Genomic DNA, 16635 nt, shown 5'->3' on the forward strand with positions numbered 1-16635 from the left:
TGATCATTGTGGTTCTTCTCAACCCAGGCCATTCTATGAAGATCAATCACGAGAGAACGAACAATCCAAACTTACAAACACTACTTTGTTGCAAATGCATTTCTTCAGCTACACAGAAAAGTGGATTTTCAAGGTAGACTTAAATCTTAAATCCAAATGTAATTATGTCCCTACTATGTACAGGCACAGAAATAAAAAGCCGAGAGGATGAAAGTACAGCTGGCTCTGACACTGTTTAGGAAAAGTCTGTTGCAGGATAAATTGGAAACGATTGCACAGGGTGCAAATTCTGGGTCTTTTTAACTCTCTGAAGGCATTATCAGTGTGAGGATAAAATCACTCCAAGTTCTAGCAGAGAAGCATGACTTCAGATGTACTTAGCACCATGTCTGCTAGGCAGGCAGCAATGCCCATCAGCACAGCAGGGAAGGGAAAGCACAGGGCTCCTGGCTGGTGGGACAGAAAGTTGGTAAAAACTGGGGTTAGATTCTAAAAACATGCAAATGTGCGGGTGAAATTGAGTTTACTGTATTTCCAAAGGGATGCCTAGAGATACTCTAGGATCTATCTTTGTTTTCTTACCTTTTCACCTTCATTTTCAAGCAGACCCCTTGCTGACTACTTTCTCTTTTGATGACTTTCCTATTCTCAGATATACACCCATGTCCCCTCAGGAACATCTCAGGTGCTCCTGGTTCTCACCCAAGGCCCAAGGAGGACTTTGGGACATTATGACTGCTCTATAAAAGTGCTGAACTGTTTGCTACTTAAGAATTCAAAAACCTGCATGCAGTTAGGAAGTTAAGAAAGCTCTCCAGTGAGATTTGTAATCTATTGCTGTTTTAATTATTAATGCTATTTCTAATGGAATTACATTGGCGTGCTCAGTTGTGAGGATGAGAAGACTTTCCTCAGGCAATTCAAGGAAAACATTCATCTCAGAAGACTCATTAAAACAGCCTCCAAAGGCAGCACACAACTGGGAGGAGGACATTTTTTAAGCCTAGTTTCCTAAAGGCTGAGGCTATATAGAGCAAAAGAGGAAACCTAAGGGGCAGCTTTGGACTCCATAACAACATGACCATCTCCACAAGAAACAATCCCATAACAAAACTTTATACTACCAAGAGAAGCCTTTGATTAAAAAAAAAATAATAATAATGCAAAAGCAAAATAGTATTTTCTTGTGGAAAAAAAAAAAAAGGGAAAAAAAACCTGATAGCTGGCATTGCAGCATGGAAGTAAATACTTGTCCCAATGCTCTGCATCCCCAACAGCTCCTGGCCTCACACTTCCCTGCTGCCTGCACTGTTTGTGTGAATTATCTCTATTTAATTCATGAAAACATACCATTACCCCAGGTGAGATGAGGCTGGCAATCCTGTCCCTGGTGTCTTTTGGAGGATTTCTGCCAGTGTGCTAGCATTACTGTTATGAGGAATCAGAAAGATGTGATCTGGACAGGAATATGAACTGCTACTGTCAGGATGATCTATTAAAGACAGCCTCAGGATGTCATGAACTGTCCAGAGTCAAGTTTAACTGCAGCATGGAATTCCAGCTCCTGGAATTAATTCTCATTAATATTCTTGCAAATGCACAGCACCCATGCAGTGACAACACAACCCACAAACGCAGTCATCCCAGCATATAAAGCTGCCTACCAACAGATGGGTTAGAAATAGCCAGTGACAACAGAACTGCCAAAATTCTGCAGCTCCCGTGAAAAAACAAGATTCCTAAAACCTGGACTAGAACCAAAATCCCCTGCACAAACAGATGCAAAATATTTCATCATTAAATACCAAAACAACAGCACGAGCCTCACAACCAATGTAGCCATGGAAAAGGCAACAATTAAGTCTCCCTTCTATATCTGAAAGTAACAGAATATGACTGGGGAAAAAAAAAAAAGACAGAAGAAAGACCACTTTTCTGTAAGGGTATTCAGCTTGACAGGCTCCCAGGAAATAAAACAAGGCAGGTAAGGATCAGACTGGAGTGCCTGCTGGAAGCAGCACGCTGGCCTCTTCACATCCTGGACGTTACCAGCAATAATTACATCGAGTCTGACTGCAGCCTTCCTGCAGTGACAAGTGTGATCCTTCTGCCTGGGGCAAGCAAAGGGAGGGCCACGATGTGTGGCATTAATGATGCCTTCTTGACGCAATTGTTGGCTGCCTGCAGGCTGCACTCCTACCTGTCAATGCGTTTCTGAGCTCCGTGGTGGGAAACATATTGACACTTCTTCCCAAGGAAGAGTCAAACAGAGTCCTTTTAACCATGGGTGTCCAACATCCAGGCTTGTCTGGGACACAGGAATTGTCTAGGACTGCATCTATAAAGGCTGCTCCAGAGGTAATGTGTCCTATTTCTTTCCATGGAAACTACAACTGATGCAAAGAGCAAAACAACACTATTTGACAGAGCTAAATCTCAGCTACAAAACACTCTCTTTCAACAACACTGCAAGCATTAGCTGTGCATTTCTGCACAGAGTTTGCATGCCGTGGCTCATCAAAATCTGCACTAGCAGAGGTGCCTGCTGTCACTGCTGCCACTGGTGAAAGGCACCACCCACAGCCTCACTGCGCTCACATCTGCACTAACACAACACAGGGTGATAATATTATGCAGCTTCTCCCTTAAAACTGCTCAAAGCCAACACACAGAAGAAAAACCAAATGAGTGTTTGTTAATCTGCAAGATGACGACAACTGAAACTATACCAAATTCAGCAGGAAATGGGACACAGCATTAGCACTCAGGGTATGGGAGTTGAAGAAAGCTGAACAGAATTTAGAAGAAATACTGCACCCTAAGCCACGTCAAAGAGCATCATGAATTTTCTTGTTGGGTAGCACACATATGGCTTTGAGCAAATGGTTTGGCAAATGCTGACACTATGAGAAAATATAAGGCACGAAACTTTTGAGGAACCCAGTGAATGCAATGGCCTGAGACTGGATCTGCAAACAGTCACGAGAGGTACATGTGGAAAGCATTTTCTAGATTTCAACTAACAAACTGCAGGCAGTGCCACAGCACCTCCAGCTAAGGAATACATCAGTCCTGAACTGCTAAGCTCACTCATCAAGGTACACCCCTATTCTTCTACTATTCAGCTTGTTTGGCTGTGAAAGAAAGTGAATCAATACAGCTCTGTTTGTTCCCTACACAAAACAGCAAATCCTCAGAACATGAACACTTCCTCACTGTTTAGGAATCCCTGGAACTGATTCTACCAGCAATCAATGGCTCTGGCATCCACATCCATCATGGACCGACTGCTCTGCTAAATTCAAAGCAGCTTGTTAGTCAGTAAGTTGTTCTTCAAAATCCACAAGAAATCTCATGCTATCAAACTGATGAGATTTTATCGGCACGAGAAGATTAAATGCTGGGAAAAACATTGCTTAGTTTATATAATGACATCAATCATCTTTTAATTCTGATTTACTGAGCTCTCAAACAAAGGGGGATGATAATCTTCCAGCAATCATGACCTAACTGCAGTGTAATGTGGAAACCACAAATTGCTCCAAAAAGCGGCTCCACAAAAGATGAACAAAGCAAACTTTGCCCAAGCTGGAAACAATTAGCAGTTAAACAAAGGCAGAGGGGAAAAAGAAAAGCAATGTGGAACTACAAATTCTACTGAAGGCTTTATGAAATAAAGAAATGCCACAGTCAGTGTTTGTGAGAAGACCCAAGTTTGAAAACAATGGTTGCGTGCGGAAGTTTGCATCAGGTCTACAGAAATACAGACACTGAAGTGGATGCAGTCAATGTGCTGGGGACAAATTCAGCCTCCAGAGGGAGGTTTATGGGCTGCAGGAGGGGCTGAGAGCAACCCCACAAGGCTCAGCATGGCCAAAGGCAAGGCCCTGCCCACGGGACATGCTCTGCCCCTGGCTGGGGACACCTCTGCTGGGAAGGGCTTGGGTCCAAGGGGAGGCTGAGAGAACAGGACTTACTGGGAAGGAGAAGGCTTTGGAGAGAATCATTGAATTCTTAGAGTTGGAAGGGACTTTTAAAGGTCATCTAGTCCAACTCCTCTGCAATGAATATGTACAGCTGAATCAGGCTGCTCAGGGCTTGATCCAGCCTCATCTTGAAAATCTCCAGGGACGGGGCATCAAACACATCACTAGGCAACCTATTCCAGTAGCAGTCCTTCAATACCAACGAGGTTACTTAGAAAGACAGCATTCACAGAGGTGAATTGTGAGAGAATAGGGAACTGTGCTCACAAGCTGAAAGGAGGGGGAGTGGGGGAAAAAAAAAAAAAAGCAATCATGTGGGTGATTAAGCTTTGGGAGCACCCAACATCACTTGATGGTGACCCATAAGACAAACTTACAGCCAGCAAAATGGAAGCCTTATCAAATCAGTTGAAAGGAGACAAGTGATGGGGTCCTGTCTCAGAAATAACTACTTAGCTCATTCGAGATGGCAGAGCATCCTCTGGCACTGAAAAGGTCTGTTAATGTAAGCAATCAGTCATAACCCAGGACTCCAAATCACTTCTGCAGCTGAAAAGTAGAGGGCTGAATAGTGAGGTTAGCTCAGTGCACCATTTAGGAAAAGGGATACTGATGACTGGCCAGGTTTGTTGTACAACTTCCCAAAAAGTTACTGAGATCTTGCAAAACGTGCAAGGAAGTGCAGAATTACCAAAGCTGCATGAACAATTGTATGCATTTTAAAGAATTAACTTAAAAGTGACCTGACGATCAGAGGCTGAAAGAATCAGCAGGGAAGAGGCTGAGGAGGAGCTGACAGCTCCTTCCTCAAACTGACAGATACCCTGAAGAATGGAAGATGAAGCTGCACGAACACAGGTGTCAAATAAGACAGGATTTTTCACAGCAATTAGTTGAAGAACTCGAGCTCTGAATTTTGCATCATTTTTCAGTTTTCAGGCAAGACTGCCTTCCCAACAGCCACAGCTATATGCTCCAGTATAAGCCATGGACCTAATGCAAAAAGTTAAGTTCCTTATGCAGAGAGATCCTAAGTGTCCTTTGAAGCCTGATCTATAATGCAAACATTCACAGTATGGCTGTTCTCCGAGGATCAGTAATGGAGATCTGATATCTGAGATGTGACTACAAATACAGCTTTGAGAACCTGCAGGAAGAGAAGCATTTTTGATGACTTAATACCAGCCCAGAGAACTGAATGAACTCCAGCTCCACGTTTTAAATAACCAGAGACAAGCTTCAGATTAGCTGTTAACTTCTCAAGCAGCCACACTAAGCTTCAATGTCTGTGAAAGGATCTCAGGATTTGCAATCTGAAATGACATCAGTGAAACAGTCATCTCCCCCAGGAGAACCACAAAAGACCACTCAATGTACATTTGTTTTGGCTTCTACAAGCCATACACTCCCACACTGCCAAATGACCACAGGCATTTCCTTATGATATCCACTACACACAGATCTTTGTAGACAGAACTGTTTGTATATGGTTGTGTTTGCATATCTATGTGTAAATACAGCATGCATGTATATCACAGATACATTATCTGTATGACTGTATTATGCACATAAAAATAACTCAGGGAAAATTCAGTAAAGTTCCCCTATTAATCACACTGTGCAATGCAACATTTTCTTAAGAGAGGGACAGAACCACAGCAGTTTTACTCTATAATGAAGTGCTCAGACACTACATGGCATCTATTCCCTAGGGAGACAAAAATGCAAGCTGCAATCACATCCTTTTGAGACCAACTGTAATAAAAACAGTCATTTCTCCCCATTGCAATCCCTAGGCAGGCATTACTGGTTTTGTTTTCATGATGCTTGAAAGATATACAATGGATAATCCAACACTTCCTATCAAAAACTCAGCACTGAATGTGTCAAACTCACCTAACACCAAATCTACACAAAGCACCAAAGAAGTTACCACAGTAGAACATGAATTTCACTTATCTGGATAACTGTGATGAGTCTACCCCACAGTTTACTAAGTTTAAAAACAAAAAACAATGGTCTGTGCAAAAACATTTTTTAGCTTTGAAGGCTGATGAAAAACCTCCATTTCCCTTTAACTTTTTCCTCAATAATTGCTATCTGAAAACACTTCCACGTTCTTAGAGCAGGAAGTACACATTTTGAACTCCTCTTCTGAGGGAGCTGGGATTTCAAAAGCACGTAGCATTCTTCCCTTGTTAGGGTTCCCTAGGTTTCCAGTTTCTGAACGAGCCTGGGAGATGCATGACAGTGATTTCTTCTTTTTGCCATTCTTTAGCTGGTTCGATGTCTTGCAGCACTGCTAAGCCTCAGAAGACCTGACAGAAGACTGTGCTCACGCCGTGGGAGCATCACTGCTTACAAAACCTACCTAGACTCCACCACTGCTCCCCTCTGCCAGTTATAAGAAACAAGTGCTGAGTTGGAGATGCAGCAGCAGGTATGTAGCCTCCTCACCATTCCCAAAGAGCACACATAGACACCTTCCTGGCAAGATGTTAGAGAATAATTCAGTCTAGCAGTGCAAACGAAGAGAATGCTTTGACCTGCCACCTCACCACACTGGTTTTGTTCCTCAGGCTGTCTGTAACTACTTGCTGTTTTATGGCTTGGAAGGTTTCCTGGCACAACTTGCCACGTGGACATAACAAAACTAGAATGAAAACCACTTCCAGATTAGTTTTCTACCAATTTTCACTGACCTTAGGCTAACTGTCTCATCCCCACCCTGCAAATACTGATGAGTACCAGACTGGCTACAAGGTCTTACTGAAACAAATAATAGCTGGGAAGATGCAACCTAAATCAGATATACTGCCCAACTCTGCATTTTCAACAAACTCCTCACACCAACATTTACCTGGAAATTTTGTTCAGTCTTGAAGGTTAACTTTGCCCAAAGTACCAGAAGAGTTTAATTAAAATAAGCAATCCTGAAATGCCAAGTCAATATTTGATACATTTAAGGTATGCATCCATGTAATGGAAGGTGATGCAACTTCGGACATCCAGGTAAGGGGGAAATTATTACTTTTGTTCATATCTATCACCACACTTAGCTGAGAGGTACACATTCACAGCTTGTCATCAGGCCACTAATCAGAAAACCATAAAGAGTATTTTAAACATGAAGTTTTCCACTGCTGGGTTTCAAATGTGCCCCAGTTTCTTACAGTTTAATAAAAGCATGCAACGTGTAAGGCTTGTGAACAAAAAAGCAGCATTTTGAAAGAGACAGAGAGAGATTGGATCTTTTTGCTGGCCTTTAAGTGAAAGGCTGCTCATGTAGCTGTGCCAGAAAAAAATCGCTATCGTTTGCTCCACAGAACATATGCAGCTTCAGGGAAAATCTCAGGAACAAGAAGCCAAAGACCATCTATTCTGGGGATGTGATTACATTATGGTCAACAATTTGAGCATATGGTGCATACCACCACTGCGCTGAGTTTACTTTCCCAGATCAAGCTTATTTTTGTTTGAATATCTGGTTGCCGATAGACTGAGTCACTCTACTGCCTTAAGTACCAGCTTAAATGCTATAAAAGGACTGACTGGGAATCACAGAGTACAGTGTGTGTTAAGGAACAAAATGCTTTAAATAAACCACTGACTCACCTTGTCACGCAGATGATGTTCTGCAGCCTCAATATTCAAAGGATCGTCAAAATTCAAAAGATCCTGGAAAAGAACCAGAAAACATTATAGGGTTTCCTCCAAATTTTCCCCAGCGCTAATAAACAAGAAAAAGAAGCAAAGCAAACAAGAGTAGCAGGGGAGGTTTAGATTGGATATGAGGAGGAAGTTTTTCACACAGAGGGGGCTGAGGCACTGGCACAGGTTGCCCAAGGAGGCTGTGGATGCCCCATCCCTGCAGGCATTCAAGGCCAGGCTGGATGTGGCTCTGGGCAGCCTGGGCTGCTGGCTGGCGACCCTGCACACAGCAGGGAGTTGGAAGTAAATTGTGGTCCTTTTCAACCCAGGCCATTCTATGATTTTATGATCTCACATCTTCTGTACAGGTCCCTGCAAACAAGTTGGGCAGTTGAAACTGAATCAAACATCAGTTAAAGGACAGCAGCAGCAAGACACTCCATCTCATCTGACTGCATGCAGCCACATGCAGCCCCTATGACACACTCCTCAGGCAGTGATGCATCTCCGTTTGAAAAGAGACAGAGTTTTAAAACAAGTTTTGAAGGAACATTCAGAGCTTCAGGAGGCGTAATTGTTGATGATTTTCATTAATTAGAGTTTATTTTACTGTGAATCATAATTAAGTTTGGTGATAAAGCAGGGAGAATTTCCCTAATGTCATCTACAAGAGCAACACAATTTCATTCCCTCTAAATTGGAGCAACAGACAGGGAATGCTTAATGCAATGGGAAACACATGACCAGAAGGCAAGGAAGTGCACAGACCCCATGAGATAATGGCTCAAGAAGGCGAGGAGCAGAAAGAGTCAAAAATAAATCTGAGTTCCACCAGTTTAATCTCAATGAATGACTCCAAAAGGTGAAAGTGCCCAGGGTTAAGAGCAAAGAAAGCCAGCTATGGGTAACACATGAATCATCACAAAAATAATGTGGTGTCACAGAAAAACCCTCCTCTGCCTGCAGACTGGACCATTTTCCTCAGCTGAAGGCTGGCCTCTGAGAGCAGTGACACGCCACCAGTGTGAAAGGCTTTGCTGCTCTCAGACTGATTTTCACTCACTGTCTTCATGAAAACCCCATCAGAATCTGCACGGACCACAGAAACACACTTCCCTCCAGAAACAAAACTTTCCTCTGAAAAAGCCTGCCATACAACGCCTGAGTTGTAGAAGCAGTGTGGGAGGAAAATCCAAGAGCAAGCTGCAAAACATGGCTCTTCCAGGACATGACAGATCCCTGTGGTCTCTAATGCATGACCATCAAGTGCTGCTGTCTGCCCAACAGATTATTTTTCTGTGCAGTTGTGTAAGGGACTTCTTTGTATCTCTGTATTGAACTTCCCTCTGGTTACTTAACATGCAGTGGGAGACTAACAGAAACACAATTACTGTTTGCTGTCCAATCCTGTAAATCAGTTGACTAAAACAGCCATCTAAAACGAAGCCTTCAGCAGCCGTGAAAGCAAGATGACTGCAGCCAGTCCCAGGCTCAGCCTGCATGGAGGTTCTAGGAACGCACCGTGACTCCTGGTGATGGCGTGGAACACGCTCACTGCTCTGCCACCCCACGATGCTGTCAGTCTTCTGGGCTGCAAGTGGACACTGCTGGCTCACATCCAGCTTGTCGTCCATCAGGACCCCCAAGTCGTGCTCTGCAGGGCTGCTCTCAATGGGCTCTTCTCCTAGTCAGTACGCATGTCTGGCACCTGGCCTTGTTGGACATCATTCAGCTCGCATGGACCCACTTTTCAAGCTGGTTCAGGTTCCTGTGGGTGGCATTCCTTCCTTTTATTGTGTTACCCGTACCACTCAGCTTGGTGTTGTCCACAAACTTGCTGAGGTACACTCAATCTCACTATCTACATACCTGATACAGATGCTCATGAGCACTAGTCCCAAGACAGACCCCTCAAAGACACCGCTCTTTACCAGCCTACACCTGGACATAAAGCAACTGACAACAACCCTCTGGCTGCAACAATCCAACTGGTTGTTTATCTACCAAATAGAACAGCCTTCAAATCCGCATTTCTCCAATTTAAATAAAGACCATATCCAAGCCCTTGCACGAGTCCAGTAAGATCACATCAGTAGCCCTTCCTTGGTCCACCAATGCCATCACTCCATCATAGAAGGCCACCGGATCAGTCAAGTACCACCTGCCCTTGGTGAAGCTGCCCCAAACCACCTCCTCATCTTGAATGCATGCTAATGTGGCTTCCAGAAGGATCTACTCCATCATCTTTCCAGGCACAGAGGTGAGGCTCACCGACCTGTGTAGTTCTCTGAGTCTTCCTTTCCCTCTTAAGAGTGATGCTTCCCTTTTTCCAGTCACCAGGGACTTCACCTGACAAGACTCTTCAAACATGTTGAAGAATGTCTTGGCAACAACATCAGCCAGTTCCTCCAGAAGCCCACGATGCACGTTGTCTGGCCCCTAGACTTGTAAACATTCAGCCTCATGAGGCAGTCTTGGACTTCCTCTGCTCTTGGGAAGGAATCTGGTCCTCCCAAAACCCCACCTGGAGGTTCAGGGACATGAGAGGATTGGGAAGCCCAATTAGCAGTGAAGATCAAGGTAAAGAACTCATGGAGTACCTCAGTCTTCTCAATGTTTGTTCCTTCCAGTTCTCCTCATTTATCAGAGAGGGTACATTCTCCTTTGCCTTTTTCTTCTGACCAACTTATCTTTTTGTTATTTTTCATATTGCTCACAAAGTTAAATTCCAGCTGCGCCTTGGCTTTCCTGATCCCATCTCTGCACATCTGGATGGCATTCCTATGTCCTTCCCAGGGCATCCGTCCCTGCTTCCACTGCCTATACTTTCCCTTCTTATCCTTCAATTTGACCAGCAGGTCCCTTAGATAGTGTAACTCATTATCAAAGTATATAATAATAAACTGCAACCAAAAGGAAAAACAATCTACAAAAACATGGTCATTAGAGATCACCTGTATGTGTCCTGCAGTTAACAAAAGCACAAACTGATTTTCTGCTTGTACAACACCTACTGAGGCCAAAGGGATAAAGACCTCAAGAGGCAACATTAGGTGAGGCTGAAACCACACAAGGCAGACAGAAAGAACGTGGATATGCAAAGGATTCATTTACTTACAGTAAATAAAGAGTTTAATCCCCAGACAACATCCTGCAAGGGAAAAGCAGAGTCAGTTAGGCATGCGTTTCAGGTGTTCCAAACAAGCTGACATTCTTTTTCTACTAGCCCATTAGCTTACTGGAAATCAAATCAAGATTAAGCTTTACAAATTTAAATCAAAATAGTGGGAAATCTTCCACATCTCATGCATGCCTAAAATATCAAAGTTTCCAAACCCCAAACACTGAATACTCAAATACAAGTTCAGATTTTCCTTATTCCTGATGCTTCTCTGCCAAGGAGAGGGGCAGTAACTTACATGCCACCACCTGATGACCTCACAGCTTAGTTCAAATGGTGGGTATACAACTTAATTTAGCAATCTGCTCTTAAAAATAATGTCAGGCAAATACTTGAATCAGTGTCATGACAGCACCGAGATTTAGGGTAGTATGATTACAGAGATACCAGCCTTGCTTATAAGCATCTGTTTAAAAAGAACTGAATAGAGAAGATTTGCAACTGCTGCAAATAAGAAGATTAAGGGTAAACTGACTCTAAATGTCCCCTCATTTGGTGCCATCAAGCACAGCCTGTTCTGAGGGTGTGCATCTCCAGAAGGGTCCGTTACCACTCACCTAAGAGCCCATATCCTCAGTTACAAGCCTCACAGACTAAGAAAACAAACAAGATTCAATTACTACAGAAGCACACTCAAAAGGATCGCCCACCACCAGGAAGGTTTCCAAGAGAAAGGATTCTGAAATCACATAACCAAGCTATCATACTGCAAACACTTGGGGAATTCTGCATTCCCTCTAAATGACATCCAGTTACACCCTAAGTAATCAGCAGGATGACAGCAGCCTCCTACCAATCCGTTCTCCTTTGATCTTGCATATACAACTTGCTCAGTGCATCTTTTACTGACACAAAGCTGCCTAGTAAAGATCAGAGCATTTCTAGTTTCTGCATCTTCTCCTAATGGGACCTCAATGGCAGCACCAACTACAAAAAAAAGGGCACACCTGAGTTACCTCATCGAATCCAACTGCTCCAGTTAAGAGCTGCACCTCATAGAAGCGTTGCAACTCGAGACAGAAATGTAATTTACATCAAATTATTCCCCATGTCATTCAATAAACCCCATATTTTTAAGTTTACCCAAATTGCTTTCTAATTCTCAGTTGCTGAAACATAGTTTTAAGACTTTGGAATCCTGGACTTGTTATTTAATTCAAGCTGGCTTTTCAGAGAATTCTATCCAAAAACTCCCAACAAAATAAGAAAAAATCTTTGCAAGGCTGTAGCTTTTCAGAGTGCTTTGCATTTTTATGGTCACTCTAGTGACCAGAAAGTGTACAAAGATTACTATTATTACTGAACAAATGGTGTGAAAATCTTAATATTATTTCTGACCTGTTACCACCTATGCAAGTTTTATGACATGCTGGATTCATTTTACTCCCTTGCATGGTTCCATAAAAAATAATGCTAAATTACTACTAGAGGACAATGCCATTTGTAATGAGCTTGAGGCTAGCCCAGATTTAAATCCAGGATATTAAGACAGGGAAGTGGGATGGAACAGCTGAGAGGCAGTGAAGCAAGTATTTAATATTTGAAGAACTTGACACTGTTGTACTGCAAAAATAATCACTTTGCTCTACTGACTTCAGCAGAGCTGCTTGCTGCATGCAGATGAGCAAGGTGCCTGAATGCTCAATGTTCCCCTGACTATCTGAAAGGCTTTGCAAGCTACCAAACAATAGATACTGACAGATTTAATCGTTAAAAAAGCTAAGCTCCTGTTTTCTCTTAACGTAACAAAGCATTATCCTTGGCTACAAACATTACTGAACTTCCAGCCTGAATACTCGGAAAGCAGAAAGTTAACTCTATATAGAGAATGTTAATGATCATCACACAGCAGGAGGGTTGGAACTAGAAGATATTTGAGGTCCCTTCCAACCCAAGCCATTCTATGATCCAGGTAGGGCAGACTGCCTTTAAAATGTTAAGGATCTACAGCCTTACGTTGCTCCACTTCTTTAACACATTTCTCACTCCCCAGACTTTGCTGCCATGGAAAAAGTACCTGCAGAAGAAGAACTGAGCATAGGAATCTGCATGCTCACATGGAGAATATCTGGGCTAGACCATTTCCTTTACAATGCTTTTTTTTTTTTTGTCTATTTTCTTGCATGTGGTTAACGTGGTTATGGGGTGGTGGGTTTTACACACTCCACTACTGGGTTAATTTGGAAGATTCAACTATCATACTCCAATCAAAGAGCAAGGGTTAACCTCCCCAGCAGAGCAGTGCATGGTTAAATCCACTGTACAAGTGGAAGAAGATATAACGAAGGAAATAAGCTCCTTCTCACAGCACGATGATGTCAGCGTAAGAAACTCAGCAGATCAGACTTAGCAAGAACACTTTACAATTGCCCCTTTTCAGGCATTTTTTCCTGCCTTTGAGTGAAAAGTAGCTTGAAATCCCTTCCCCTAGGTTTATTCACAGCATACCAAATGAGGGAATTATAAACCCTGCAGCAACACTGAAAGGTCAAGAGCAAAGAGGCAAAAAGCTAAGTAGGGCCTTTGGAATAGCCTCTCCCCAGCCCAGGGACTCTCAAAGCCTTGTGTTTGTAGGAGGTCCTCATTCAGTCAGTCACCAAATATGCACAAGTGGCAGTTCTCACAAGCTCTTTACAAAAGCGATGCCATTGAAACCAAGTCAGAGACAAGTGTTTAGCTGTTCTTTCAGATGTCTGGGAAAATAAAACAAAAAAACAACCATACAGCAGTTCTTTTGAAGAGAGAGTCAACATGTAAATTGTAAATGAAGGTTTTCCCCCAGCAGGCAAAGTATATTTACTACACTAATTTAAGCAGGGAACAAGCCAGACAAAAGCAGCTAATGAACTTCCAATCAAAAGCAACTTCCTCAGAGATTCAAGAATTTCTGATCTAATAGACTAATTAAACTAAAGCTCGTCGCTAAAAGATTCTTATGTGCAAAAACTTTAATCTGTTCAGATCAATGAAAGAAGCAGCGATCATCCATACAAGCAGACGGGAGGTTTTAAAAAACTGAGTACTAAGTCCAGTGCAACACCATGGCAGGCTTTGGACACTGCCATTTAGGAAGGGGCACAACTGCAAACAGTGTGCTGAAATCTGCGGGCTGCTCTCTCCTGCCTGCAGACCTGCCCAAGATGGTCTTCCAGCTCCATTCCCCTTCTTCTCTCAGTTCTAACCAAGCACAGCACCCTTCTCTCTTCACTGCAGGCTAGAGAACCAAGCATGCTAGCCCATCTTCCTTTACAGAACTTCTCTGCCCCTTCAGTGTGCCTCCACAACCATTCTGGATTCTTCCCTGTGAATCACTGCTCTTTAACTGACTGCAGAAATCTTACTGCCAGTCTACAAGGTTAGAAAAACACGGCATGCTCTAATTCCAGAGACAGTAGACACTTCAACATGGATTCAGCATCCCTGGAGGCATTCAATAAAAGGGTAGACGTGACACCGAGGGACACGGTCAGCAGGCATGGTGAGGATGGGCTGACAGTTGGACTAGGTGATCTTAGAGATACTTTCTATCTATGTTTCTATGATTCTATAAACTGCGTATTTGGCAGAAGACTGCTTAGGGAAGAAGCAGGTTTTTGGAAAGCGAAGAATCACAGAACAGAATCACAGAATCATTAATGTTGGAAAAGATCATCTAGTCCAACCCCAACCCACCCCCACTAAACCGCATCCCTCAGTGCTCTTCTTGAGCATCTCCAGGGATGGAGACTCCACCACCTCCCTGGGCAGCCTGTCACAGTAACTCTCCACTCTTTCAGAGAGGGAATGTTTCCTAATACCCAAACTGAAGCTTTGCTTGGCACAACTTAGGGCCCTTCCCTCTTGTCCTATTACAGTTACCTGCAGGAAAAGGCCAACTTCCATCTTGCCACAACCTCCTTTCAGGGAATTGTAGAGAGTGATAATGTCACTCCCCGAGCCTCTCCCTGTCCTGCTCTCTACAACCCTGCATGTAACACTGCTGAATATCTTGCTAAATTCCTACATCAGCTAAAGCACCACTTTCACCCACAATAAGGTGGTATTCTTCAGTCCATCCCAAGGGCCACCTTAATTTTCACGTGCCTGCAGTCCCAGCTCATGCTTCCCACCCAAACACAACAGCAGCAGCCCACTTACAGGGCTCTGGGTAATTTAAACGGCATGAGCTGCTCCACTTAGCAAACACACAAAAAAAACACCAAAAGAACAATAATAAAAACAGAAGGAAGGCTGGAAAACGATTTCTTCTGTGCTCAAATATACTGGAGGGAAGAAAATAGGAACAATTATGGCTTGTTCCTCTCCTAGACAAAGACAGCTGTGAACTGCCAAGCATGCAGGAGCACTTCACTGAAATCCCCCGCTTTTGCTCCTGACTCCTTGGCATTTGTCCCCAGCCTCACCTTGGAGCAAGCAAACAATGTTTTGGAAATCATTCCCAGGGGAACTCTGCAATAGTTCTTAATGAACTACGCTACAGCAATTACGAACACTGGAGCGATCGCCCTCCGGAGACCAGTCTACTCAACTGATTAAAGTCAATGCAAATTGCATATTCAGAAATCAACAATTTGGGGAAAACAAGCATGGTTTAATTAGACTTCACAATGTACTACACTGTTCCACGAAATCACTCACAAAGTATGCCAGTGATAACAGCAACTGTGTTTAAAGCACAGATTCAGCGTTGCCACAGCCATTTAATGCAGAGAAAGAAAATTGCTGCAAATCCTTTATGAAGCAGAGGTTATCAGAGGACACCGAGTTGTGTTTCGTCACTGGTTTTGGCATGTGCAGAGAGAAAATAAATCTTGACAAGTAGATTTATAAAATCAAAATGCAATACAATGCACCCCTTGCAGAAAAAGTTCCTAATGGGAATTTTCCTTATGGGAAAACTGAAATAATGTCAGATCTGAGAGATCACACTCAGTGCCTCGTAACTTTAACAAATATAGGGTGAAGTTTTTGTCTGCAGCCTATTCAATTTTTAGAGCTGGAGAAGAAAGAGGAAGAAGCAAGTGCAGCAACAATGGACATTTTAAGCACTTTAGGGAGTAAAGGTATTGAAAATCCAGCAATTCGCACTGCTCTTTTCTTTAGCTGACTTCCTTCAGAGAAGGAGAAAAGAATCCCTGAAGGGCACCTTGTGGCAAGTCGTGCCTTTTTGCAATAGCTACAGCTACCTACCTCAGTTGTGATCATCCAGGATGCTCAGAAAGCACTGTAAGAGCAAAATCTCCCTCGCAATTTGGCTTTCAGTGACCATGTGCCAGGCTTCCCCAGTCTCAGGTGCTAATCAGCCCCACAGCATTCCTGCAGAGCTGCCAGGAACGGCTCGGTCTTGCACAGCAAGGGCAAACCAGAGATGTCCTCGGCAGAGCAGCACATGGGGTCTGCGCTGTGTGGCACTGAGGGACCTGGTGGTGGTCAGTTCAGATTAAATTATGGAGCAGAATCCCATGTCCCTACTTTCAGTGTGGTGATTGAGGTCGCAGAGCAGTTCTGGTGCAAGGGAAATCAGCTCCTGGCTGTGCTGGAGTGGGGGATAAGCACATTCCGAGTAGGAATGCAGCCTCCACTAGCATGTGCTTGGAGATTTTGGCACACAGCTGGCAGACACATTACAAGGTGGGATTTGAATAAATCAACAGTGGAACTCAAATCAGGAGTGATTCTACTGCCATTACAGCAAACAGCATTACCATAATGCTGGCTGAGAAAGAGGTACTATCAGCAGCAAGAATTACATTAGAATGGCACAGGACATACAGGCTTACTCTTCTTCCCTTCATCTTGAAGACACTGACAGTTATT

At 43.3% G+C, this 16635-nt stretch overlaps 1 protein-coding gene across 2 annotated transcripts in view; it reads right to left on the bottom strand.

The window, feature by feature from the left end:
* Positions 1-16635, bottom strand: part of UBE2F (ubiquitin conjugating enzyme E2 F (putative)) — a 65081-nt gene that overhangs the window by 13011 nt on the left and 35435 nt on the right. For both annotated transcript variants that reach the window (XM_042821961.1, XM_042821960.1), the window contains 2 exons: positions 10756-10788; positions 7602-7664 (listed from right to left, as the gene is read on the bottom strand). In XM_042821961.1, the coding sequence (XP_042677895.1) occupies positions 7602-7664; positions 10756-10788 (96 nt within the window). The remainder of the gene's footprint in view (positions 1-7601; positions 7665-10755; positions 10789-16635) is intronic.

This window comes from Centrocercus urophasianus, unplaced genomic scaffold (genome assembly GCF_019232065.1).
Source record: "Centrocercus urophasianus isolate 14NV4802_14NV808 unplaced genomic scaffold, USGS_Curo_1.0 seq_20, whole genome shotgun sequence".
Classification (NCBI taxonomy): domain Eukaryota; kingdom Metazoa; phylum Chordata; class Aves; order Galliformes; family Phasianidae; genus Centrocercus; species Centrocercus urophasianus.